The sequence below is a fragment of the Pseudonaja textilis genome, chromosome 2 (assembly GCF_049901715.1).
Source record: "Pseudonaja textilis isolate UNSWEBS1 chromosome 2, rPseTex1.2, whole genome shotgun sequence".
Classification (NCBI taxonomy): domain Eukaryota; kingdom Metazoa; phylum Chordata; class Lepidosauria; order Squamata; family Elapidae; genus Pseudonaja; species Pseudonaja textilis.
This window is the reverse complement of record NC_141991.1, coordinates 22,265,713-22,291,497: the sequence shown is the minus strand read 5'-3', so window position 1 is coordinate 22,291,497 and position 25,785 is coordinate 22,265,713. Positions and strand designations below refer to the sequence as shown.

General features: G+C 41.4%; 1 protein-coding gene across 6 annotated transcripts in view; it reads left to right on the top strand.

Moving 5' to 3' along the window:
• The window catches only part of KLHDC8B (kelch domain containing 8B), a 60,131-nt gene extending 36,352 nt beyond the window's left edge, over positions 1–23,779 (top strand). For 5 of the 6 annotated variants that reach the window (XM_087923510.1, XM_026717931.2, XM_087923508.1 and 2 more), the window contains 4 exons: positions 10,238–10,402; positions 12,085–12,309; positions 15,566–15,667; positions 22,505–23,779. In XM_087923510.1, coding sequence (XP_087779636.1) covers positions 10,238–10,402; positions 12,085–12,309; positions 15,566–15,667; positions 22,505–22,701 — 689 coding nt within the window. In that variant the 3' untranslated portion in view covers positions 22,702–23,779. Of the gene's footprint in view, positions 1–6,107; positions 6,481–10,237; positions 10,403–12,084; positions 12,310–15,565; positions 15,668–22,504 lie in introns of those variants that run through there. The other variant, XM_087923512.1, reaches the window with a different exon arrangement.
• The last annotated feature ends 2,006 nt before the right edge of the window (positions 23,780–25,785 follow it).

Sequence of the window (25,785 nt, the reverse complement as noted above, 5' to 3'; positions counted from 1 at the left end):
CAGTTTGTCCTTTTAAACAGTCCTCATGAAGGGGATCAGGGTCCCCTCCTCCCCCTTAGACCACACCACTCATGTTTCTCCCTTATCCTCTCCTCCCTGCATGCCCTAGGATGAAGGGGGGATGGGCCTGGGTCTTCCTCTGAATGCCCAGCTGGCCTGTGCCCTTCCCCAGTTTCCTCCACAAGCACAGAGCCACATTCCCACTCCCTGTCAGCTGTTTCACCTCTCCCTTGGAGTCAGACTCCAACAGGGGCATGACAGAGGCGTTCATGACCAAAGGATCTACTGTGTTGGGCTACTGCTGCTATAAGTTCTGACATTTAGCTAGGAATGGTGGGAATTGGAGTCCCAAAGATCTGGAGGATGTGGTTTTCAGATACTGAATTATCAGGTCATTTTGGAGGATTGATAAAGAAAGGAAGAGTATAGCATTCCTTTCACAATTATCTAGATCATGGAATTAGGGCAGCCAAATCATGTTCTACTAGAATGGAAGAAGATGAACATGTTCTGCATGTAATTTGTAGCCCCTTAATTTTAGTCAACATTGCCCATAATTAATTACAGCCTGGCTGGCTCTGCTGCATTTGGAATCCAAATATATCTGCAGTTATCCAGGTATCCAACCTAAAGAGAGAAAAATGCACTCAGAGCAGTCTTCTGCTTGTTGACTATGAAGATTCTCAGTCATCCAGGCCATGATTGTCCCAAAGGTGCTTTTCCAAAAGGCAACTGGACTTTCTTGGTTTTATTTTCCTTGAAAATGTTTCACTTCTCATCCAAGAAGCTTCCTCAACTCTTACTGAAGGAATAAATAAAATAAAACCAAGGAAGTCTCATTGCCTTTTGGAAAAGAACCTTTGGGATCTCCAGCTTGTTGTTTCCAAATGTGTTGGACTACAGGTTTTATTATCTTAAGATAGCACAGCCATTGTATTTTCTGAGTAATAAAAATAATATTTCAATACATCCCCAGCTTGGGGCTAATGATGGGGGTCTAAATCAGAAAAAAGCAAAGCAACAAGTCAAGAAATCGAAATAGTTTTCCTAGCGAGGGCTCCAAAATATGAACTGTCTTAGTAAAAGCAACATAGATTGAGGAGGTGCAAGAGCTATTATTGCTGCCCCCGAGCAGTTTAGACTATAAAAAAGGCAAATCATGCTTTATTTTGATAGAAGATAAAATATGGGCTGATGACTGAAGGATTATATTTCTTGACTTCCCCATTAAATTGCTGCAGTGAACTGTGCACCTTGTGCATTAAAAGGCCCACATGGGCTTTTAATTATGCAAGCATCCAAGCCAGTGAAAACAAGAAGGTAATATTTAATTCTAGCAATTAGTATTCTAATTCATGCACAGAAGAGATCTCAAGTTTTTCTACTAGTTATTTATTAATAGAAACTGTCCTTTGAATGCTAGAGGAACATCTGAAGGGGATCATTCTGATGATCCATAGCCTAGCACCTGCAGTTCTACATATAAATATTTTAATCCCTCCCCCACATAATCCCCCAAAGATCCAGAATTTCATTTCCCTCTGAATTCGACACCTGACCAGTCATTTTGATCAATCACATGCAGATTTTCAACTCCATGGCCATGGTGGCCAGAAAAGTTGGTCCAGTTGAACAGGAAGGCACCAGGATGAGAAAGCTAAATTTTGAGGCCCACAGTGGAAGAATCAGAAGAATGATGGCATGCTCAGGTTGAGGGGAGCCACATCTCCCCTCCTGGGCTTGGTCTTTCCCCCCCCCCCCCGAAGACGACTGCAGTGGTGGTTTAAAATGGCCACCCTGAAGAGGAGGACTCAGCTGGATTTAGATTTGTGCAGGAGGGAAGAAAGAGGTGGATAACATCTGAACTGGGACAATTGGGTGATACAACTAAACAAAAGTACCCCGGGATTAAAGTAACATGGAATTTTTAAGAAAAGAAATGTGAGTGGCGAAATTACAAAGGGACAGGAAAAAAAATAAGAAAGTATTTCTGACAGCTAAGTGGGGCTTCGAACTGGGAAAGGAAGAAGCCGGAACTAAAGATTTAACTAAAATATTTTGGCAATAAACAGGTATAAAATAAAGCTGGACTTAAGATTGTCAAAAAATAATAATAATAATAGAGTTTACAAATTGGAGACTGGACTGTGCTGGAATATTGAGGTTCGAAAAACCCTAAATAAAAAAATAGGGGGAAAAGGTGAAGACTTTGTATAATGGAGAGTGCCACCTTTTGACAAAAACTTGAGCTCAAACATCCTGTTTCTGAATGAACTTGTGTGGATGTAATATTAAAGAAATATTGAAACAAAGTAAGAATCTTAGAAAGTGAAAGCAGAACTAGAATAAAGAAAAAAGCAAGGAAAGACTGACTGTGGGATTGATTGATGTTTTTGGTATAGACCCTGGGCTGGAATAATTGAGAACTTTAGAAAATTGAAAGAAGAAAAAGGGAAGGTAAAAGTGTTTTTTTGTGGACTTTAACGATCATAAAATACAAGAGTGTGTAATGATGATATCTCTTCGGCAATTAAAAATGGAACTTAAAAATATGAGAGAATTACTACAGGAAAGAGGCGAATCACTTTGTTCTGTGTTAGAAAAAATGGAAATAGCGATTGAAGAACAAGAAGAAAGAGCTTCAGAGGAGGAGGAGTCGACTCAAGGAGAAGATATTTTAAATAGACATTTAACACAAAGAACGCTGCAAAGAAGTGGGGAAAGAAGGAAGGTTAAAAAGTTGAGACTTAAGAAGGCAATCAAAAGGGGGAATACCTGTGAAGTTAGGAAAGACAGAAAGACCCAGCAGAAAAGGGGAAAGGAAGATATTAAGAAAGAGAGGGATATAAACTGGAATGAGAAAAGATATGGGGAAAAGAGGGGGAGGAGAAGCAGTAAGAAACAGGCACATGAAATAAAGAAATACAGAAATAGTAAAATGTTGAAAAGAAATTGTTTTTTCAGAGATAATGGTTGATGAATTAAAAAGGGGATTCTGCAGGGTGACAAGGGGTAAAAAGAATATTTCTGCAATTAAAAATATTTAGAAAATAGGGTAATATAGATATTGATAACTTATTAAAATTAAGGGGGGAAATATGCCGCAGAATCCAAATGAAAAAGATGTAATGATTATTATTGTAACTTCTTAAAAATAATGGTTTATTGGGAATCAAGATGAGGGAATAAAGGTATATTTTAACCACTGAGGTGTCACACTCAAAGCAGTAAAAGGGGGGAAACTTATACTTGTTTTTTTCTTTAGAGTTAAAACTTGTATTAATTTAGAATTTATAAAAAGAATGTGTAATGGAAAGGGAATATGACAGACTAAAGAACCAACTAAATTAATAAGTCAATATAGACTATTAAAAGCAAGGAGAGACATTGGCAACCTATTATTATTATTATTAGGCAAACACATATTGTTTATCTTTATTTTAAAAATAAATATTAAAGGATTATATTTGAAATAATTGAAATGAAACAAAAGGATGTTTCGATTGAGATTAATGAAAGAGGCTAGAATTAATGTGTTTGTTTCTCTCCTTACTGAACATTTTGAATGGAAAAGGTAATAATAGAATTAAGTGTGCATATATGAATGTATAATTGCTGTCATGTTTGTATGTAAAGATGATGACCCGGAAATATGTTGTCCACTAAAAAGAGATTTTTGTTTTTATGTGAAAAACTGAATAAAATTTGTTAAAAAAAAGAGAAGAATGATGGCATGCTATAGCATCAGCCTATAAATATGATAAAAAGTGATTATGTAAACTTGCTTTGCTGTAGCATTTGCCAATTGTTGTAAAGGGATCGCATCTCTTGCAGTGGTGGGATTCAAAAATTTTTACTACTGGTTCTGTGGGCATGGTTTGGTGGGCATGGCAGGGGATGGACACTGCAAAAACTCCAGTCAGAGGTGCATTTGCCGGTTCTCTGAACTACTCAAAATTTCCACTACCGGTTCTCCAGAACTGGTCAGAACCTGCTGAATACCACCTCTGGCCTCTTGTCACTTTCTCTGCTTTGAATTTCTTCAGTAATGTCTGTGAGGCCATAACTTGCATTAAGCCTAAAAGACCCTTGGATCTTTCCTTCATGTATCGTTAATTATTCTTTCATTTATTTATTTATTTTTTAAATGTTCATCCTGCCCTTTGCAAAGATCTCCTTCAGAGCAGATAACATCCATAAGAACTTCAGTTAAGTATAAAAGAAACAAAAAAAACCAAAGGATGGATCCCACTCTATTGGAGATAGTTATTCAACGGATTTGATGTGCCAGCTTGTGCCGGTTTTACCCAAGTACTTTTTTCTTAGCAAGGACAATGCTTCAGAAAGCTACGACGTCATGTCACCCTTTAACTTTCTTTATCTGTTTATGAGAGTACAAGCAGGGGATGCTACCGATTCTGCCTGGCTCTATAGAACTGGTAGCTCTGAAGAGTAGCAGATATTGAACCGGTTGTGTGTTTGCTACTGTTTGGCCCACCTGCCTGCCTGGGCTCTTACCTGACCTTTATTTCCTGTTTTTTCAACCTCAGCTGCTTTGCGCGGCATAGCTGAGGTTGAAAAAGCAGGAAAAAAGAGGCTTTTCGAACGCTGCGCACCTGCCCGTAGCGCTTTTCAGCTGTCTGGGCGGCACAGCTAAAGATTTGTTTACGCACAAAACATAGTTACCAAACCGGTAGTAACACTGGTTGAATCCCACCACTGAATACAAGACAGTTCTTCCTCTAGAACAGAGGTGTCAAACTTGGACTTCCGGTTTGAGCTTCTTCAGCGACAGACTGAAACCTCGTCTCTCCGAGGCTTCGATCCGTGCTCACCACTGGAGCGCCCCGAGCCGGCTGGTTTCAGGGCTAAGCCACCCCGTAGAGGTGGTAAAGAGGGGGGAGACTGCCTGCAGGGTTGAGGAGAGCTGCATCTCTCCTCCCCAGCTGGCCATTACTCCCTTTCCCAAAGGCGGTTGCAGCGGTGGTCAGAAATGGCCACCACAAAGAAGAACTCGACCGGAAAAGAATGTGCAGGAGGAAGATAAGAAGAGAAAGTTTTGGTTGACTGGGTCAAACAGCAATACCAACAAATAAGGTACCCTGGAATTTAAACTTAACAACATTGTTCCCAAAGAAGATTTTGAAGCTGCAAAGGAGAGAGAGAAGGGAAAGGATTGGGTTTTTTTTTTCTTCCCTTCCTTATACTGACAGCTAAGAGACTTAAGCAAGAAACTGAAAAAAAATCCACTTTGACATTAATAAGCATCGAAGCTGAAAATAAAAGTCAAAGGGATAAATAAAGATTTCTGGACATTTAAAAGTTTTTAAAAGCTAGAAAGGAGAAAAAAAAGAATAGAAGGGCAGGATCTGGAAAAATGGAGGAGCCTGCCTGGAATTAAGGAATGGAACTGTAATTAAAAGGAACTTACAGTGAAATTTTAACAAGATTCCTCAAAGATACGTTTTAATGGAAACTTGGTAACAAAATAATAGAACCACAGGAAGAAAAAGTGGAAAAAAGAAGCAAGTAGAAATGGAATGTGTTTTATTTACACACACACACACACACACACATATATATATATATATTTCTGTTTAAGAATATAGTGTCTATTTTAAGAATGTACCAAGCAGAATTCGATTGGAAGTTATGTATTTTATTGAATGCTATAATTGTAAAGCTATACATTGAAGCTTAAATAAGAGCTTGAATGGATAAAATTAAAGGATATAAAGGTGTCATACTCTAATTGGTAACTACAGGGAAAAATTTGCTTAATAAGAAAAGATAATGTGAAATTGTAACAGGACAGACAAAAGTATAAATATAATGATTTGAATCAAAACAAAGTTGAGAAAAGTAGAAGAGGGGAAAAACTATGTAGAAAATATAAAATGGTAATAAGATATGGAATAGAATATAAAAATGAGCATGAAATTGAGTTTTATGTCTGTATGAAGAAGTGATAACCTGGGACCATGCTATTTTCAAAAAAGATGTTTTATTTGTATTTTGTTTTTGTGAAAACCCAAATAAAATTTTCAAAAAAACAAACAAAACATAGTCACCAAACCGGTAGAATCCCACTGGTTGAATCCCACCACTGAATACAGGACAGTTCTTCCTCTAGAACAGAGGTGTCAAACTCAAGTCCCGTGGGCCAGATTCTGCCCATGGGGTGCTTAGATCTGGCCCATGGGGCCACCCTGGAAACCGCAAAGGACTGGCCCGCAAGGCCTCTGCCAGTGCAGAGCTCCGTTTTCGCTGGCGGAGGGTTGCAGGAGGGTGTTGCAGCCAAAAATGGAGCTCGGGAGCCTGTTTTCACTGGCAGAGCTCTCAGGGCACCACAGGTGCCCCCAACACTAGTGACATTGAGCTGGCCACGCCCACCCCAGCCATCCGAGGTCAAACACAATCCTGATGCGACTTTCAATGAAATTGAGTTTGACCCCTGCTCTAGAAGATCTAGCAGCAAAGGTGAGCTAGTACAAAAATAGCCACTCTTTTAAATCCCTTGGTTTCAAATTGTTTAGATTTTTGTGTAGTAGATCAATGTTTCTCAGCCGCGGCAGCTTTAAGATGTCTGACTTGAATTCCCAGAATTCCTCAGCCAGAATCCATAGTTAATTGCCCATAACCATTAGGGAACCTTTCACAACATTCCACAAGAATCCTTCCACTTTTTATTTAAGGTTATCATTTTGTGTGAAATTAAGATTATTATTTTGTGCAGTCTGACCCATGCAGAATATAGTGCAACTGTGGTGTGGCTTCCAGTGACATAGTGTTTCAAATTGACAGCAGTCAGAAGAAAGGGTTTTATAATCTTTTTGTCCTAGCGTTTAGAGTGTGAGGTAGAGGTAATCATCGACTTACAACCATTCAGTGACCATTCAGAGTTGAGGGACTTATCACAGGTACTCACACCTACAACCGTCACATCATCCCTAAGTTACATCATCACTTAAGAAGCTTGGTAACCAGGGGTGGGATTTTTTAACAACCGGTTCTGTGGGCATGGCTTAGTTGGTGGGCATGGCTTGGTGGTCATGTGACTGGCTAGGCATGACCAACACAACATCACTCACATCGAGGCACGCATCTTCTCACCTGGCCTCTCATGATTGTAGGGATGCTGCAACAGTCATAAGTGTGAAAAATGGTCATAAGTCACTTTTTTCAGTGCCCGTGTAACTTTGAATGGTCACTCCACACAAGCAAAGTACCAGCAAAGGAGGAGAAAAAAACTCCAGAGATGTTCCTGAGACAGGAAGTCTAGTCCTGCCAAGAATGTAATAAGGGTTAACGGAGAGGCAGTTTCTATAAGCAACACCAGAATGTTTCCTTCCTGCCTTCCTTACAGGATTAGGCCAGTAATTTCTTCTAGCAACTGGTTCTCCGAACTGCTTAGAATGTTAACAACTGGTTCTAGCGAATAGGTGCAAACTGGTAGAATCCCACCCAGTTGGTAACCAACGTCTATTTACAACAATTGCAGCACTCTGGGTTCCCATGTTTGCCATTTGCAATTTTCCCAGCCAGCCTCTGAAAAGCAAAGTCAAAGGGAGAAGTAGATTCACATAATGACTGCATAATTCACTTAACTGCAATGATTCACTAACAACCTTGGCAAAACGTGGTCATAAAACTGGGTGTGACTCATTTAACAACCGCCTTGCTTAGCAACAGAAATTCTGCAATTGTGGCCATAAGTTTATTTTATTTTATTTATTTATTTATTTATTTTGTCAAGCATGTATTAGATAACATGTATAAGTGTAAACATGATGATGAATACATGAAATGGATACGAATAAAAAGGAATGCTAGGACAGGGACGGTAGGCACGTTGGTGTGCTTATGCATGTCCCTTACAGACCCCTTAGGAATTGGGTGAGGTTAACAGCAGACAGTCTAAGGTTAAAGTTTTTGGGATTTGGGGAAGAGTCAGGTCATGTCATGCGCCTGGTGGAGACTGACTCTGAGGGAGAGGAGGAACAGCCAACAGGGAGTGGAAGTGTGGCTCCAGAGGTTGTGGAGGAGGCTGGGGAAGGGCAGAGGCCGTCTGAGCAATCAGAGGAGGACCCAGGCCCATCCCCTAGCCATCCTAGGACACGCAGAGAGGAGAGGATAAGGGAGAGACGTGGTCTACTCAGGAGAGAAGGCCTTGATTCTCTTCATGGGCTGCAGCTGTGACAACTGAGTAAGAAAATAGACATGCTTACAGGCGAGTGCTGGAAACAAAGCATGGAAATATCTCCAGTTTATGGTTCCTCTCTGAGTTTGGCGTCCTTCCCAGTGTGTGTTCTGTTATCTGTGGACATCCTCCAGCCCTTATCTTGCCTGGTTTGTGTTGCTTTTTCCCTCCTTCTTGTAACTGTTTGTGTGGGAGTTTTTTTGTCTTCTGTCAAGGATACTTGGAGCTTGGAAGCAAAGTGAAGGAATAAAAGGGGCTTCACCTGTTTTTTGTGACTGTGTTTGTTTTGTATCACACACTGGGTCATCACAGGTAGTGTATTCCAGACTTTGACCACTGTTGCTGAAGTCATATTTCCTGCAATCGAGTTTGGTGCGGTTTACCTTGAGTTTGTATCTATTGTGTGCTCTTGTATTGTTGTGGTTGAAGCTGAAGTAGTCATTGATGGGTAGGATAGATAGATAATTTTATGTACTATGCTAGGTCGGACCAGAGGCGGCGTAGTTCTAGTCTGTCAGCCTAAAATTTCAAGTCTGGTGGCATAAGGTATTCTGTTGTGGGTAGAGGAGTGGAGGACTCTTACCGTGAAATATCCCTGGACTTTCTCGACTGTGCTAATATCAGATAAGCAATATGGGTTCCAGACAGATGAGCTGTATTCGAGAATTGGTCTAGCAAATGTTTTGTATGCTCTAGTTAGTCATTACAATATTACTGGAGAAAAAGCTATACAGGATTAGGTTAATAACAACTCTTAATGCCTTTTTGACTATGTAGTTGCAGTGGGCTCCAGCACTTAGATCATGAGAGATCTAATAATAAATAATAATCTAAGTTGAGGACTACCTGTATCTCTTCGAATCAGCATGGCTGGCTGGGGAATTCTGGGAGCTGAAATCCACGTATCTTAAAGCTGCCAAAGTCTCAACATCGGTATAGATTATTTAGAATTCTACCTCACCCCAGTCTTTGAGCTGGCAGATAACTCTATGATATGTTTACTGGCGACCTGTCCTGCCACAGGAAAAATCCTGGATGGCGATGTGAAGACATGTTAAATATGAGAATAAAGGGATTGCTTTTGTTTTTCTCCTATCCAAGCAAACTTTACCAGCTGGTAGGTAAACCTCTGCCAAGCATTCTCCTTAACATGGGGTTTGGGGCTAGACTGCAAGGGTGTCAAACTCGCAGGCAGGATGCTTCACACACTGGCCATACCCCACCCCTGTTTTAGCGAAGGGGAGAAAAGTCGCAATACGTCACGTGATGATAACATGACGCCGTGAGTTTGACACCCCTGCGCTAGAGAGAAGGCTAACAGGGACATCAGTCTTAAGAGTCACGATTCTCACGACAGTAGTACGAAACCAAAGCCCATAAAACGAATGCATCTTTTCTTTTTACATATACTGATAGCATATGCACCAAGACAAATTCCTTGTGTGTCTAACCACTGTCAACTCATAAAATATTTCTATGGTCTTTAGAGTTGCCAACATAAAGCGGCGGGGCGGGTGGGTGGAAGAGGTTTGAAAGAGCAGCGAGGCAGCTTGGAAAGTGAAAGTGCATTCCATAAATAGTTTTTCAAAGATAGTAACTAGGTGACTGAAGTTTCTGCTGCGCAAAAATCTTAACTGGAGAACATGATTGATGACTCTTGGCTATGGATGTGTCTCATTGGAGAATATGAATTATGATATACACAGAGGATGCGGGGGAAACCAGGGTCAAGGGTGACAATGAATTATGCATCTCAGAGTCGGCTCCACCCAGGCAGTGCCGGATATGTTAACTCCCAATAAATTCTTTTGAAGTTTTGGAAGTTTGGCTTGAGACTCATGATTTAATTGGGGTAACTGCCAGCCACACTTAGCCAATAAATCATTCATTCATTCATTCATTCATTCATTCATTCATTCATTCATTCAAAACAATCAAAGCAAAAACCCTGGCACTGAAAGGTAGAATTACAAGATGCTCTTTAAAAAAAATCCGTCACTTGTCCCTTTTACATGGACCCATTTCTCCTTTTCTTAGATGGAGTGGTTTATGCTTTAGGTGGAATGGGCGCAGACACGTCCCCACAAGCTCTCCTGCGAATGTATGAACCAGCTAAGGATCATTGGCAGCCTTTGCCATCCATGCCCACACCTTGCTACGGGGCTTCTACTTTCTTGCACGGGAACAAGATCTACGTGATGGGTAAGGATTCAGCCAACAGGGCCTGGCTGTAGATGAGTTGGGTTATACTTAACCTGCAAACTCTGGTCCACAGAAGATTCCCATCTACAGGTAAGGTGGAGGCATCAATCTCCACATTCCAATTACAGGTAGTCCTTGGCTTACAACGGTTTGTTTTTAAGAGTCTGTTCAAAGTTACGTTGGCACTGAAAGAAATGACTTACAATGGCTGCTCACGCTTATGACTCTCTCAGCATTCCCCACAGTCATGGGATCGAAAGTTGGGCACATGGCAACTGGCATGTATTTAGGAGGATTGCAGTGTCCCGGGGTCATGCGAATGCCACGGGCAACCTTCCCAACTAGCTTTCCACAAGCCAAGTCCTTGAAAGAGGCCGGATTTGCTTATTGACCACAGGATTCACTTCACTGCGGTGATTTACTTAGCAACCATGACCAAAAAGAAGGGCCATGAAATCACTTAACAACCTACTTAGCAACAGGAATGCTGTTCCCAATTCTGGTCTTAAGTCGAGGACCTGTAAATATCAAGAAATTCTCAAATATCATTTTATAAATGCTTGATCCAGAGTTTGTTTTTACCCAGAGGTAGAAATCCAAGGACCTATAATTATTGAGGCCAACAATCAAAGAGACACAAAGAAGAATGCAGGCTTTCAAATTCTCCAGAATTCTTCGAACACAAAGAATTATGAATAAACAGGAAAGGAGCAGGTAGCAGGGAAGTTAGACTTCCTGGCTTCTTTCCTATCCTCTACTTTTTGGAACATCAGGCCCGATGAAAGATTTCTGGAGAAATCTCACAAGCTTGTGGACATTTTTGTGTTCTTTTAGTTGCAACATTTCTTTCATTCATAAACCAACATGGCTGTCATTGTTTTTAATAGGTTAATGCAGGGGTCCCCAAACTTGGCAACTTTAAGACTTGTGGACTTTAAGTTGTGGGCTTCAACTCTTCAAGATGAAGTCCACAAGTCTTAGTTGCCAAGTTTGGAGACCTCTGGGTTAACGGGCCGTATTATCTTTCAGCAAGGAATCACTATAAGATTTTACATCTTCTTTGTGGCTTGATCTTGGGTTATTCGTAGGCAATGGGGTTCTTTGCGGAATGGAAAAGATTTCCATTACAGATGACAGCTTTGGAAATGTTCGCCCACATAGAGGAAAGTAAACAGTGGGGTGTGCAGCTAGGCAGATCTAATCTGAAACTAATCTAATCTTTAAAAAAAGGTCTAAAAACAGGACTCTAAAACTAATCAAATCTAATCTAAAACTAATCAAAGAGAGAACCAACCTAAAACTAAGGAGAAATTTCCAGACAGTGAGAACAATTAACTGCTTGCTTTCAGAAGCTGTGGGTACTTCATCACTGGAGGCTTTTAAAAAGAGACTGGATAGCTTGAGCAGGGGGCTAGACTTGAAGACCTCCAAGGTCCCTTCCAACTCTGTTATTCTATTAATTCTGTTTTTGATCATGGTAAACATTTTAAAGCTGTCCTGAGCTTGGTGGCTCTTGTCTTGTTTTCACAAGATCTTAATTTGCCTGCCTCTAGGACTCTGCCATCAAAGGTATTTTACCTGGCTATAGAATGCAGTAGAAATTGTTACATATTTCTTCAGTTTGCTGCACTTTGCTATACTTCATGAGTGATTTGCAGTCATGGTGTCTCTGATTTCCATAGGAGGAAGACAAGGCAAGCTGCCCGTCACAGCCTTTGAAGCGTTTGATCTGGAAGTGAGAAGCTGGACACGCTACCCCAGCGTGCCCAGTCGGCGTGCCTTTGCCAGCTGTGCCATGGCTGAGGGTTGCTTCTTCAGCTTGGGAGGACTTCAGCAGCCCGGCCCCCATAACTTCTACTCCCGGCCCCACTTTGTCAACACCGTGGAGATGTTTGACTTAGAGGAAGGTAAATTAGAGATGTAGGTGTGCAAATTAAGTGGAAGAATTGTGAATCCTAAATAGACAGAATAAAGGGATAATGGCTGAGCACAGATAGTCCTCAACTTAAGACCACAGTTGAGCCCAAAATTTCTGTGGCTAAGCAAGACAGATGTTAAGTGAGTTTGCCCCATTTCTTGCCATAGTTGTTAAATCACTGCAGTTGTTAATTTATTAATTTACTAATATGGTTAAGTGAATCTGGCTTCCCCATTGACTTTGCTCATCAGAAGATCACAAAAAGTGATCACATAACCCTGAGACATGGCAACTGTCATAAATACAGGCCAAGTGTCCAAATTTGGATCATGTGTCATGCCCCTGTCGGAATCTGATTCGGAGGGGGAGGCTGAGCAGCTGATGGGGTGGGAGTGCGGCTCTGATGGCTGTGGAAGAAACTGGGGTATCAGCTTTAAAATTCAGCTGCCACAAAATTTGGGGGGGGGGGATAGAGGAGTTGAAAAGTTCAAGGTTATTCTGTATGTCTTACTAAGAAATTCCAGTTGCAGTTAATTGGTTCTTGTGATTTATGAAGTGTAGAAGTGGGAGGAGAGAAGCTGGATTCTGTGTAACGCTCGAAAATACTTTCACTTTGGGAAATTGTCTTAGATGTACCAGATCTGTTTCTAAATAAATCATTTGGAGAGAATATGTCTCGGAGTGATTGAGATCATGGATACTTTCTGGATGCCTTACATGGGGAAGGGCAAAGGCCTGCTGGGCAGAGCAGGGGAGAGGTAGAGCAAGGCAGAGGGAATTTGGAGGAAGACCCAGACCCACCCCCTCTTCATCCTAGGGCACGCAGGGAGAAATGGAGAAGGGAGCAACATGAGTTGCGTGGCTTACGGGGGAGGAAAGGGCCCTGATTCCCTTCATTAGCTGTAACTGGGAACACAGTGTTTAAAAAGGGAGTTTGCATACAGCAAAGTTGTTGGGAGCAAATCGTGAATTATCTGGTATCGTCGAGGCTTATATATGTTCCTGGCATCTTCCCAACTGTGTGTGTAGTGCTGTGCTTTCAAGTCTGCAATTCCTTCTCCTGCCCTGTCAAGTTAATTACTGCAGGGTGGTTTGTGTGGATTTTTATTTACAGTTTGTATATACTTTGTTTTCGGACTGAATTTCCTCCACTTAAAGACTCTTCTTGGGAGAGTTTTTTCTCCAGCCGAAGGTAACCTGGACATTGGGGGCAAAGTTGGAGGTATTAAAGGGACATTTCTTGCTTATTTGACAGTGTTGCCTTTGTGCCATGCCCCGGGTCATCACATTTGTGATCATGGGGACGCTGCAAAGGTTGTAAGTGTGAAAAATAAGCCCTCGTTTTTAGTGCCATTGTAACTTCAAACAATCACTAAACGAATGGTTGTAAGTTGGGAACTATCTGTAATCCATAATTTTCGCACACCCGGATGAGAACATGCAGTCACCATCCTGTCAAATTCCATCTTTGAATTCAGGCTTCTTAATAATTATAAATGCCTTTTAATAGCAATAGCAGTAGCACTTAGAGTTATATATCGCTTCACAGTACTTTTACAGCCCTCTCTAAGCGGTTGACAGAGTCAGCCTATTGCCCCCCAAAATCTGGGTCCTCATTTTACCCACCTCGGAAGGATGGAAGGTTGAGTCAACTTTGAGACTGGTGGATTTGAACTGCCAAATTGCAGGCAGCTGATAGTCAGCAGAAGTGACTTGCAGCACAGCAAGTACACTGCGCCACCATGGCTCTTATGTTGTCTCCAAATCAAGTTCAATTCTTGGTGACTTCGTTGATACAATCAGGAGATTTTATTGGCAAATCTGTGAGTAGCTTACCGTTGACCCTGTGGTGGTTACTTGTTCAAGAATTAACCAGATCCACTCCTGCTTAGTTTCCAGACTCAGAAACAGGAGTTCTTGGTGCTTCTATTTGTCAAAACTAACTACGGATAGTTTTCCAGTTGCGATCCCAATTGGGATTGAAATTTTGGTCACTAAGCAATGCAGTCATTAAGCAAATCATCCCACCACCGCCCCCAAATTTACAGTCATTTTTACCATGGTCATTAAGTGGCTCATTGCAGTTAATTGAATCACATGGTTGATAAGTGAATCGTAGGCATTAAGCAAATCCAGATTCCCTAATTGACATGGTTTGTCAGAAGCTGTCTGGGAACCTTACAGATCAGGCTGACATGATTTGCAACCACTGAAAATATGAGCTGATTGCCAAACACCCAGGTACTAAGCTGACAGGAATAGCTAACACCCAAGAAGACTGGGTCATATTTAACAAAATGAAATTCAGTGTAGAGAAAAGTAAAGTCCTACAGTTAGGCAAGAAAAACCAAAAGTATACATATAGACTGGGTGAAACCAGGCTCAATAGTAGGAACTGTGAGAGGGATCTTGGAGTCCTAGTGGACAACCAGCTAAATAGGAGCAAGCAGTGTGCAGCAACAGCCAAAAAAACAGCTAATGCAATCCTAAGTTGTATTTACAGAGGGATACAGTCAAGATCAAGGGAGGTACTAATACCACTCTATAAAGCCTTAGTAAGACCACATCAAGAGTACTGCATCCAGTTTTGGTCGTCACATTATAAAAAAAGATGTTGAGACTCTAGAAAAAGTACAGAGAAGAGCAACCAGGATGATTAGGGGACTGGAGACTAAAACATATGAAGAACGGTTGCAGGAACTGGGCTTGGCTAGTCTAGTGAAGAGAAGGACCAGGGGAGACATGATAGCGGTCTTCCAATATTTGAGGGGCTGCCACAGAGAGGAGGGGGTCAATCTATTTTCTAAAGCACCTGTAGGTCAGACAAGGAATAATGGATGGAAACTGAACAAGGAGAGATTTAACCTGGAAATAAGGAGAAACTTTCTGACAGTGAGAACAATCAACCAATGGAACAGCTTGCCCTCGGAAGTTGTGGGAGCACCATCACTTGAGACTTTCAAAAAGAGATTGGACTGCCATTTGTCAGAAATGGTGTAGGGTCTCCCGCTTGGGCAGGGGATTGGACTAGATGACCTATAAGGTCCCTTCCAACTCTGATTATCTGTTATCTGTTAGTCCCAGGACTCTCTCTCTCTCTGTGTATATGTGATATTTGTGACTTTTTACGAGGCCATTGTAACTTCAAACATCGTTAAATGGATGGTTATAAGTCAAGGACAACCTACAGCCTTTATGATCTTTAGATGAAGCTCAATTCTTTCTCTCTCCAATTTTCCAATTAGGATCTTGGAGTCGGCTAAGCCGAGCCATCCGCATGAGAGACAAAAGGGCTAACTTCGTAGCTGGGCACCTTGGTGGACGTGTGATTGTAGCTGGTGGCCTTGGTGAGTGTTGCTGATCTGGGAATCCTGGCTTAACATGTGTAATGGTTTCCATTGCTGTTCTGAGTTTGGGAATATTTTAGTTCCTTAAAATAAATAAACCCTACTTATCTCATCCAAATACCCCACCCACTTCTTATTTGTCTAAAATACAGGTGTCAAACTTTCAACGTCACATTGTTGTCATGTGACTCATTGTGACTTTTTCCCCCTTTGCTAAAATAGGGATGGGTGTGGCCAGCGCGTGATGTATTTGGCTCATGGGCCGCAAGTTTAACATCCCTGGTCTAAGAGATTCTTACTCATTTTGAAAACCTTTTTTAAAAAAATAAATAAATAAAGTATTTGATTTTGGTAATCAAATGTTTTCCTCTGTCTAATTTTCTATTCCAGCCACAACAGTGTCTCTTATTTTTTGTACCCTATTGTGCAGGGTGTGTTAACAGCTGAGGCACAGCAAATGGTGACTCTGCAGCAAGTTAAAAAAAAACCCTGAAAGTACCATTTTAGTGACATAATGGAGATTTTACACTTTTACACCCTGTTTTAGCATTTGACATCTCTGTTTCAAAGGTCTCAGGAAATTTGCTGGAAAGACTTAGAAGAACTGGAGCTTAGTCTAGGTAATAGAAGGTTTGATGGGACAAATCGGTGACACTCACCGCTGATGAGTTTGTATTTTTCACATTTGATTTATTTTGGAAGAACTGGGTTTACTATCTTTCCAAACAAAGGAGTTAAGCTGTGACCATGAGCATCTGCTTCTAAAACCTTGCCATATACTTTGTGTTATATATTTCATATATTTACCTCTACAAACAGTGATCATAATATCAATAATAACACTACTTGCCATCTTACTTGTGTAGGAATTCAGTTTGATTCGTACATGCGGGAAAGGATATATCCCTTTCCTAGCCTCCTTTAAAGTCTCTGAAAATTTCCAATTATTGTGCACGTGAATACACTGGCTCCAGCGAAGCAAAAGGATAAAATCAGCTACAGTTTCCAACTGAGCATATTTATCAAGGAATCGTGCAGAAAGTATTTCAGAATGTTGCTTCTAAAAATAAAGACTTGGCTGAAATTTAACAGGAGTCAAATATTTTAAGAGTTGAGACATCTTGGAATAGCAATAGCCTAAATTTGTTGTACATACTATCCTTTTAGTTGAGCTTTTATAAATTTACACCAGAGAAATCCAACTAAAAGGATCATTATTTTATCAAAGGAGCTTGCAGAGAAAAAACCAACCTTGGACTGCACAGTGTGGCAAATCCATAATCTTAACTCTTATGTTAATTCCTTGGAGAAACAGCGATAGCACTTAGCAAAAGCACTTATACTTATATACCACTTCATAGTGGTATATTGCTCCCAACTATCTGAGTCCTCATTTTATTGAACTTGGAAGGATGGAAGTCTGAGTCAACCTTGAGCCAATCAGGATCAAACCCCTGGCTGTGGGCAAAATTAGCCTGCAAATACTGCATTCTAACCACTGTGCCACCATGGCAGTATTGCAGGTTAAATCTACCCACATTTCACCAAGTCTGCCCACCATTTCACCAAGGAGAATGAAGTTTTTTTTTAAGTAAATGTATTTCAATAGGAATGGTTAGATAATGCCCTAAGAGCAAAATTCAGACTAACTGATCAATACTGGAATTGAATTAGAATTAGAATCCTTTGGACACAAAGAATTTGCCTTGGTGCAAATGCTCTCAGTGTACATAAAAGGAAAGATACATTCGTCAAGAATCATAAGGTACAACACTTAATAATAGTCATAGGATGCAGTAAGGAATCAAATCATACTAGGAAACAGTCAATATAAATCGTAAGGATGCAAGCGACAAAGTTACAGTCACACAGTCACAAATGGGAGGGGGTGGGTGACAAGGAGTGATGAGAAGATTAACAGTAATAGTAGTGCAGACTTTGTAACTAGTTGGACAGTGTTGAGGGAATTACTTGCTTAGCAGAGTGATGGCGTTCGGGAAAAAACTGTTCTTGTGTCTAGTTGTTCTAGTGTACAGTGCTGTATAGCATCATTTTGAGGGAAGGAGTTGAAACAATTTATGTCTGGGATGTGAGGGGTCTATAAATATTTTCACAGCCCTCTTTTTGATTCGTGCTGCTTGTCTGGAGCAACTGAAGCTTGAATAAGAGAGAAAATACTTCCAGGAGGGAGAACTGGAAGACATATTTGGGTTATCTGAACTTTGGGCTGTCCTTGACATAGGAGATAGTATATTCTGGAAATAGTGATGGGGTGTGGTCCTGGATGGTGCACCTTGATGGTGCTCTTTGATCTTGGTGGTTTTCGTGCAGACATTCCATTACCCAACTAGGTAACATCATCGATGCTGTAAATAAATGCTTAATAGTAACAGTATAACAGAGTTGGAAGGCACATCAGAGATCTTCTAGTCCAAGTGGTGAGAGAATTTTTCTTACACCAAGCAAGGAGAATGTTTGGATGTGACCCATGTAGCTTCTGGTTCAGGGGTCTCCAACCTTGGCAACTTTAAGACTTATGGATTTCAACTCCCAGAATTCCTCAGCCAGCAAAGCTGGGAATTGAAGTCCATAAGTCTTAGAGTTGCCAAGGTTGGAGACCCCTGTTCTGGTTGATTCCTTTACAGGTCATGCTCAACTTACAACCATTGGCTTAGTGACTGTTTTAAGGTACAGTGGCACTGAAAAAACTGACTTACAAGCTGGTCCTCACATTTAACAACCATCACAGCATCCCCATGGTCTTGAGATCAAAATTTGAGTGCTTGGGAACCAGCATGTATTTATCACATCATCCCAGGATGCTATTGTTGTAGCATCCTGGGATCATGTGATTGCCATTTGAGACCTTCCGAACAAACTTCCAACAATCAAAGCATCTGGGTTCCAAGTACCCACAGCAAACTTCCTCAAAGAATAGGCAACTTCCTCAAAGAATAGGTTTATTGGATATGTCACATTGGCACAGGGTGGTGAAAACTGACTCTGAATAATCCCACGATTGTCACTTTCTCAAAACAATCAGTCATATGGTCCAATCAGGATACTGTCCAGTTGCTAGGTGACTCCAATCCCCTCTTTCCGAGCACCTGCAGGAATGTCCTTGGTTCCCACTAGAAAGCATTTTGTTTTGGCAACAGCACCCCAACTATCTCTATTTCCCCCTCCCTAGCCCTCTTACTCCAGTGTGTCAGCGCTGAAGTCCCAAAATGGCCTTGGTCAGGCCAGCTTCAGGGCTGACACAAAGTAGGTGGGAAAAGCCATATTTGCTTCCCTACTGTGTCGTTCGGTTAACAACTGAATGTTTAGTAACCGTGGAAAAAAAAGGTTATGACATCAAATGCAATTCATTTAACAACTGCCTAGCTAGGCAATGAAAATTATGTTCCCAATTGTAGTTGTAAGTTGAGGAATAACTGCATATAGCTAACATGAAGTTGAGGTTGAATAATAGGTCAAGTTATTCTTGGATGTGCAGTAGTGCAAATGTTGTTTCTGATGGATTTCTTTGTTTGGAGACATGTTCTACAAAAGAGGGAAAGGGCTGGGCTTGTCAATCAAGGTGATAACTGAGACTGGATTCTGGTGTTGTGGCCCTGTTGCTTGAAAATCAGAGGAGTAATACACCTGTGTAAACACAGAGGCTAATGCAGTGTTGCTCACAACATTTCTTTAATGATTAGAGGTTTTGCAAGTATTCTTTTCCAGTAATCAAGAGAATTATATAACTAGTTGTCCTGAAATGGCTTGACTGTGTTTTTATGTAGATTTAAAAGGGGGGGGGCATTTTTTTCAGCTGGATCAGCAAACACCATGGCAGAATCAGTTAGGTGAAAACTAGGTCACTGGGCAAATAAGGTACAAAATATCTGGATGCAAACTTATTTGGAAGGATGAGAAAAGATGTTGTTACTCAAGGTGGACGTAAGACCAGGCCTTGGAGAGCGGAGCAGGTGCTTCCTCCTTCTCCTGTGTGTCACTTCTGCAATCCATTATTTCTAACAACATTTTTTTTCCCTTGAGGAAAACTATTAAGAAATTGGTTGGGCAAAAGCTAGAGAAGGGCAGAGGCGGTAGATGGCTTCAGGGAAAAACAAGGTGGATTAGGAGCAAAACCATTATTTTTCCTCTGTTGATGCCGACCATCGCAACGATATGATGCAGCAAAGGCCCAGCCATTCCATTTTACTCCTGTTTTTCAGCATGCATTGACCTTATTGCATTCAACACAAGTCAGAAGGTCTCATCCCACCTGGCGTTCTGCCAGCAGCGTTATTTATTTATTTGTTTGTTTATTGATTTGATTTGTCAATCGCTTGCAAGATAATAGGTATAAGTATAAACATGAGTAAGAATACAGGAAAATAGGTACGAATAAATGGGGACAATAGGACAGGGATGGTAGGCACTTATGCATGCCCCTTATAGACCTCTTAGGAATGGGCTGAGGTCAATAGTGGAAAGTTTAAGGTTAAAGGAGTGGGGGGTTAGAGGATGTAACAACAGAGTCAGGTAGCTCATTCCAGACATTGACCACTCTGTTTCTGAGAAAAAGCAGGTTTGGAATATGTGCCGTGCTGAACATTGCCTGGTAAGAGATATGTTATGCAGGCAAAATATTCTGGCACATCCAATGAACTAAGCTCAAGCATCTGGGCTACAAACAAGTCCAAGGATGCCACCAGACTTGAAATTCTAGATCTGAAAAACCTAGAAATGCACCACCTTCGGTCCGATCTAAGTATAGTATATAAAATCATAAAATTATATAGTATATAAAGTCCTACCTGTCAATGAATACTCCAGCTTCAACCACAACAATACAAGAGCACACAATAGATACAAACTCAAGGTTAACCGCACCAAACTTGACTGCAGGAAATACGACTTCAGCAACAGAGTGGTCAATGTCTGAAATACTCTACCTGACTCTGTGGTATCTTCCCCAAACCCCAAAAACTTTAACCTTAGACTGTCTACTTTTGACCTCACCCCTTTCCTAAGAGGTCTGTAGGGGGCGTGCATAAGTGCACCGACGTGCCTACCGTCCCTGTCCTATTGTTTCTTTTTATTTCTCTTATATGTATTAATTTCATGTATTTATAACTATGCTTATACTTATACCTGTTATCTTATAATTGCTTGACAAATAAAATAAATAAATAAAAGAAAAGAAAAGAGAAGAAAAGAAAAGAATAGCAGGCAACAGAAGTGGGAGAGCCAACTCCTTGTATAACTTATGGGAGTTTTCCAGAACCATTCATGAGGAACATAAAACATGGGGTCATATATAATATTTCAAGACTAGAATAAAAAAAATAAATGAAGATAAGGGTCTTGTTTTGCTACACTTTAGCCACCTTTTCAGGTAATAAATAGAATTAGTAAGGTAAATAACATCTGTCTCCAACAAACTTTGTGAGTATGCCTTGTGGCGTTTGTGTTTTTTTAAATGTATTTATACCTCTTGCCAAAGGGTAAGACTAATTGGCTTGAAAATGAGTTCCCTTGACTTCTTAAAGATTTGTCTGCTTTATTTGGGGTAGGGGTAGGGGCAGGTTTTTTTTTTCAGGTTGAAGGCCACACTTGACACAGAAATGCATATATTCATACAATAAATCATATTTCAGGTCAGTAGCTGACACCAGGACAGTCTCTAAAATGGATAAAACTTAATTTCCCCTTATACTAAGTCAAAGCGATGATTTGTGTTATTCCACTTTCCTTCTTTTGAACAGAAAGGGATCAAAGTGGTGGTACAGATTATTTTATTTTACCATCTTCTATGGTATCATCTATCCTGTTTAGAGTCGAAGGTGAGCAGAAAAGCATATAATAATATTTTGTGTGAACAGGTCTTATGATGAGCCCAAGCAACAATTAGTTGGTCTGTCTTTCCCTTGAAATGGACAGTGCCTCTACTTGTCATCTCTGCTCTCCTCTTTGCCCTTCCGCCTATGTGTAACTGAGTTCCTTCTGCACCTTTGTTAGACTAGTGTCGTAACTTCTGTTGTAGAGTTTGGCAATGATACTTCATCTGGATGTTGTGTGATGGATAGCCCTGGGTCTTCCTTTGGTCCTGAACCTGTAGCTTATTTCCTGCCCCAATCCCCTGTTGCAATAACCCCCTTTTTATGTAAAAAGGAAATATAGATAATTTTGTTCTTCATTTCCACAATGAAAATATCTCCTATAAACTGTGGAGACTTACCCTCATAGCAGAACTGCTGTGGGTAACTTCTGTTCCTGCTGAAAATGACTTCAAACAGTATATTTTTCTTTGGCTTTCTTGACCTTTAAAAAATTCTATATTAAATGGCTTAACATCTACATATAAAATATAAGCACTCTCTATATGAAATAAATCCAAAAAGGTCTGATTTGAAACAGAAGTTAGAAAGTCTGCAGCCTGAATCCCTTGGCACTACCTCACTGGCTTTCATGGAGAAATTACAGCAGGCATTGCCGGTGGCATTGGCAATGTGACCTACTGTGAGAAAGTAGAACCCAGATCTCTCTTCACAGTTTCTGGCTTTAAATTTTGGCCCCAGGCTTGCAGAAATCTCTCGTGTTCAAAAGCACCACGCATCCTGTCAAATCCTTTGCTTCAGCAGCAAGACATGCCTGGCAGTAGATCCTGGGAGATGTTTGGCTTGGTAGAAGTCCATTGCACGATTCTCTTTTAATTAACAGAGCGTGCGATTTCGATGCCTTTGGTGTGTGGCACTGCAGTCGGGAGACAAATGCCAGCCGAGTCTCCGTTGAGTAAAGGAAATTGCCGTTCAGTTCACCCATCTTTCTCTCTCCTCCTTCTTCTAGGGAATCAGTCAAGTGCTCTGGAATCTACAGAAGGATTTAATCTGGCTAAGAAGAAATGGGAACTATTGCCCTCCATGCCTACCGGGCGCTGCTCTTGTGCTACTTTGGAGGCACCCAACCTGCTGTTTGTGATTGGAGGGGTGGCTCAAGGCCCCAGCAGTGCAGTGGAGGCCCTGAGCTTACAGGAAGAGGTCTGATTGAACCTTTCTTATGAAAAGGTCTCTGCCCCACCCCTTACAGCGTGCACCAAGAGGACTCAAAAGTGCCTGTTGATGACAGCATTAAGCATACGAGGAAGGAGCGGCGAGAAGAGCTTTATGGCCAGCGTGGAGGCCTGCTGCTGCAATGATTTTTCCTTTGGCCATTCTGCAAATAACTCATTTCATCTCTGCAAAGCATCAAGTAGCTCAGAGACCAGAGCCGTCTGTTCTGTAGGCGAGGCAAAGGGTCAAGCAGTTTAGCGGCTCTGACTGCCAGGGAACAAAGTAAGCTGGTTCTTTTGATGGGGCAGCTGCGATTTCTTCGGGTAGCTTTCCAAAGGAACAGGATTGGGAATTTAGGTTGGCCTGGGTGAACTTTGAAGCGGCTGCGTGATTGCCTCTTCATAAGCAAAACTCTCCAATTCTACTCTCTTCCTTTCGGTTATTCACTTATATTCCACTGCAATAGAATATAAAGCCAATACACCACAATAATACTGTCATTTTTTTAAATTTTATTTTATTTTTGGCTTTGTTGAAGCTCTCTAGCTTGAAGATCTTCCCTCCCCTTTCTATGTGGCTCAGCTACTCTGCAGCTTGTCATTGCCGCATTAGTAAGACTCAGATATAGCATCCCACTATTAATTGTCCAAGGAAAAAAGGATAAGAGACGACTTGAGTTTGGGATGCAATTAAGTCATCACAAAGCTCGGGACACAGCTTCACCCGCCTTCTCGTCAAGCCTGTTTGGCAGCATAGATTGTTTCTTATTTATGAAAAGGCAGCCGCGTTCCTTCAGCTGGGTCTGGGGAAGAGTAACCGGAAGTGCTGTCCCCGTGGAGCAGGTACTCCAGTATGTCTGCTTCAAGTTGTGATTGCTATCCTTGTGCTGATGCCTCTCCTGCTGCCTAGCTGAGTTGACTGTAGGACTCTGGGGGGCAGCCATTGCACCCCACGTGGTATGTTCCTAACTCTCTCTGTGTCTCATGTAGCACATAAGGTGCCCTCTAGTTCAGTGCCTAGGAGGTGGTATAGCACCTCATGCCAATAAAATCTGGAATTTCACCCCCCCTGACATCCTGTCTCATTCAGTGTCGGGTTATATCCTCATTCAGTGTTGGATTAGACATTAGCACTAGTGTCTATACTGTATTACAAGCTCTCCATTTTTATCATTATTAAATGCTCAACTGCATTCTCTAGACCAGAAGGGGACAATTTGTGACCTTTAGACGGTGGATCGTAGCTCCAAAACTGTTCCGATTGGCCTGCATTTTTGATTCATGCTCACCTTTATCCAAAAACCAGCCTATTCTCATCAAAAGATGAAACAATTTGTTAAAAGTGTTCAGATGAACATATGGATATGATTGTAACACTCTGGTCACAAACACAGGTTCGTGATCATCCACATTGTATAGCCATGCCTGTTTAGCAGCCTAGATTGTTTGGCAGCTGGAAAGCTGACAAGCTCAGCGTCTTTAAGTTGTATCTTGTATCTTTTATGTATACTGAGAGCATTTGCACCAAGACAAATTCCTTGTGTGTCCAATCACACTTGGCCAATAAAGAATTCTATTCTATTCTAAAAATTTAACCACTGAGCCATCCTGCCGATGGGGTATGCTCCCGTTACTTCCCTCAGTTCCTGCCCACCTACCAGTTCGAAAGCATGCAACATGCGAGTAGATAAATAGGTACTACTTTGGAAGGAAGGTAACAGCGTTCCATGTGCCTCTGCATATAGTCATGCCTGCCACAAGACCATGGACGCGTCTTCTGATAACGCTGCCTCTCTTGGCTAAGAAAGGGAGGTAAGCACTGCCCCTTAGAGTTGGGCATGACTGGACAAGGGAAACCTTTACCTTTTATGTACTTGTAAAGAACTAGAGAAAGAACACACTGAGAAGGGATCTGTGTACGTCTTCCATGTACACAGATCCCTTCTCAGTATGTTCTTTCTCTAGTTCTGACTTTCGAGCGTTCAAGAAAGGTCAGAGGTGGGCCACAGTTACCGGAGGAGGATGTTCAAATGAAGTGATCTCCCATTCTAAAACCTCATATTTCCAAAAAAAAAATGCAGAGAGGCTTCTAAACATATTGAAGTCATGGGACTCCCTAAAACTGAGATGGCTAGTCTTGAGTAAGCAGAAAACTACGGCTGTGAAATTTGCTATCCCTATTGCCAATACTAATCTTGCTTCTATTCCTAGCTGCTATATAACAGCGCCAAGTTAACTGTACTCTCTCTGGCATTAAGCCGAGGTAATTTTGAGGCTGCCCTTAGAGGATGTAAGAATAAGACAACCTAAAGCTTTTCTTCATTATAGAGGCTGGGAGTAAAATACAGTATCACAGACACACAGTAGAAAAGAAATGTCATTGAGATATGTTTGTATTGTATCTAGGTCCAAGATGACAAAGGCCCTTAAAATCATACTGAAAGAGCTAAGATGCGCAGATATATAACAGCTTACTAGAACTGCATTTTAGGAAACCTATGATTGAGAATGAAAATGTGGCCAGCCAGGAAGCTTTAGAGTCATTGCAACACTGAGATCGGTGTCTATGAAGAATCTCAGTCCTCTAGATCATGGTGAAATGATCTAGATCATCCAGATCAGCGGTCGCCAACTGGTGGGCCGTGAGAAAATTTTGGTGGACCGCAGAGAAATCTCACCCCGAGAGCAACCCCCCAAAGCAATTAATCCAGGCTACGCAGAAACACAAGGCTGCACCATCCACATGGCCCGCAGGAACGTTCCCCGCCCACCCACTCCTTACCCGGCAAACTTGACTGCTAAAATTGCTATTTTTCCTTTTTCTAACCATCATCTGTTCTGCTGTGCTGGGAGATTTAGATTAGCTAGGAAGCAGGAAACGGTTGGATTTCTTGCTTTCTAGCTAGTCTTTAGATTTTCGGCTCTGCTTTTAAGCACAGACGAACTTCCCTTAGGACTGAAGGTTCTGTTATTCAGTGCAGACTCACGGCAAGCAAATTTGAGAGACTGAGCTACCCGATGGCAGATAGATAGATCACTGAATGATTCGGTGAGCAACTCAATCTGCCTGCCTGCTTTG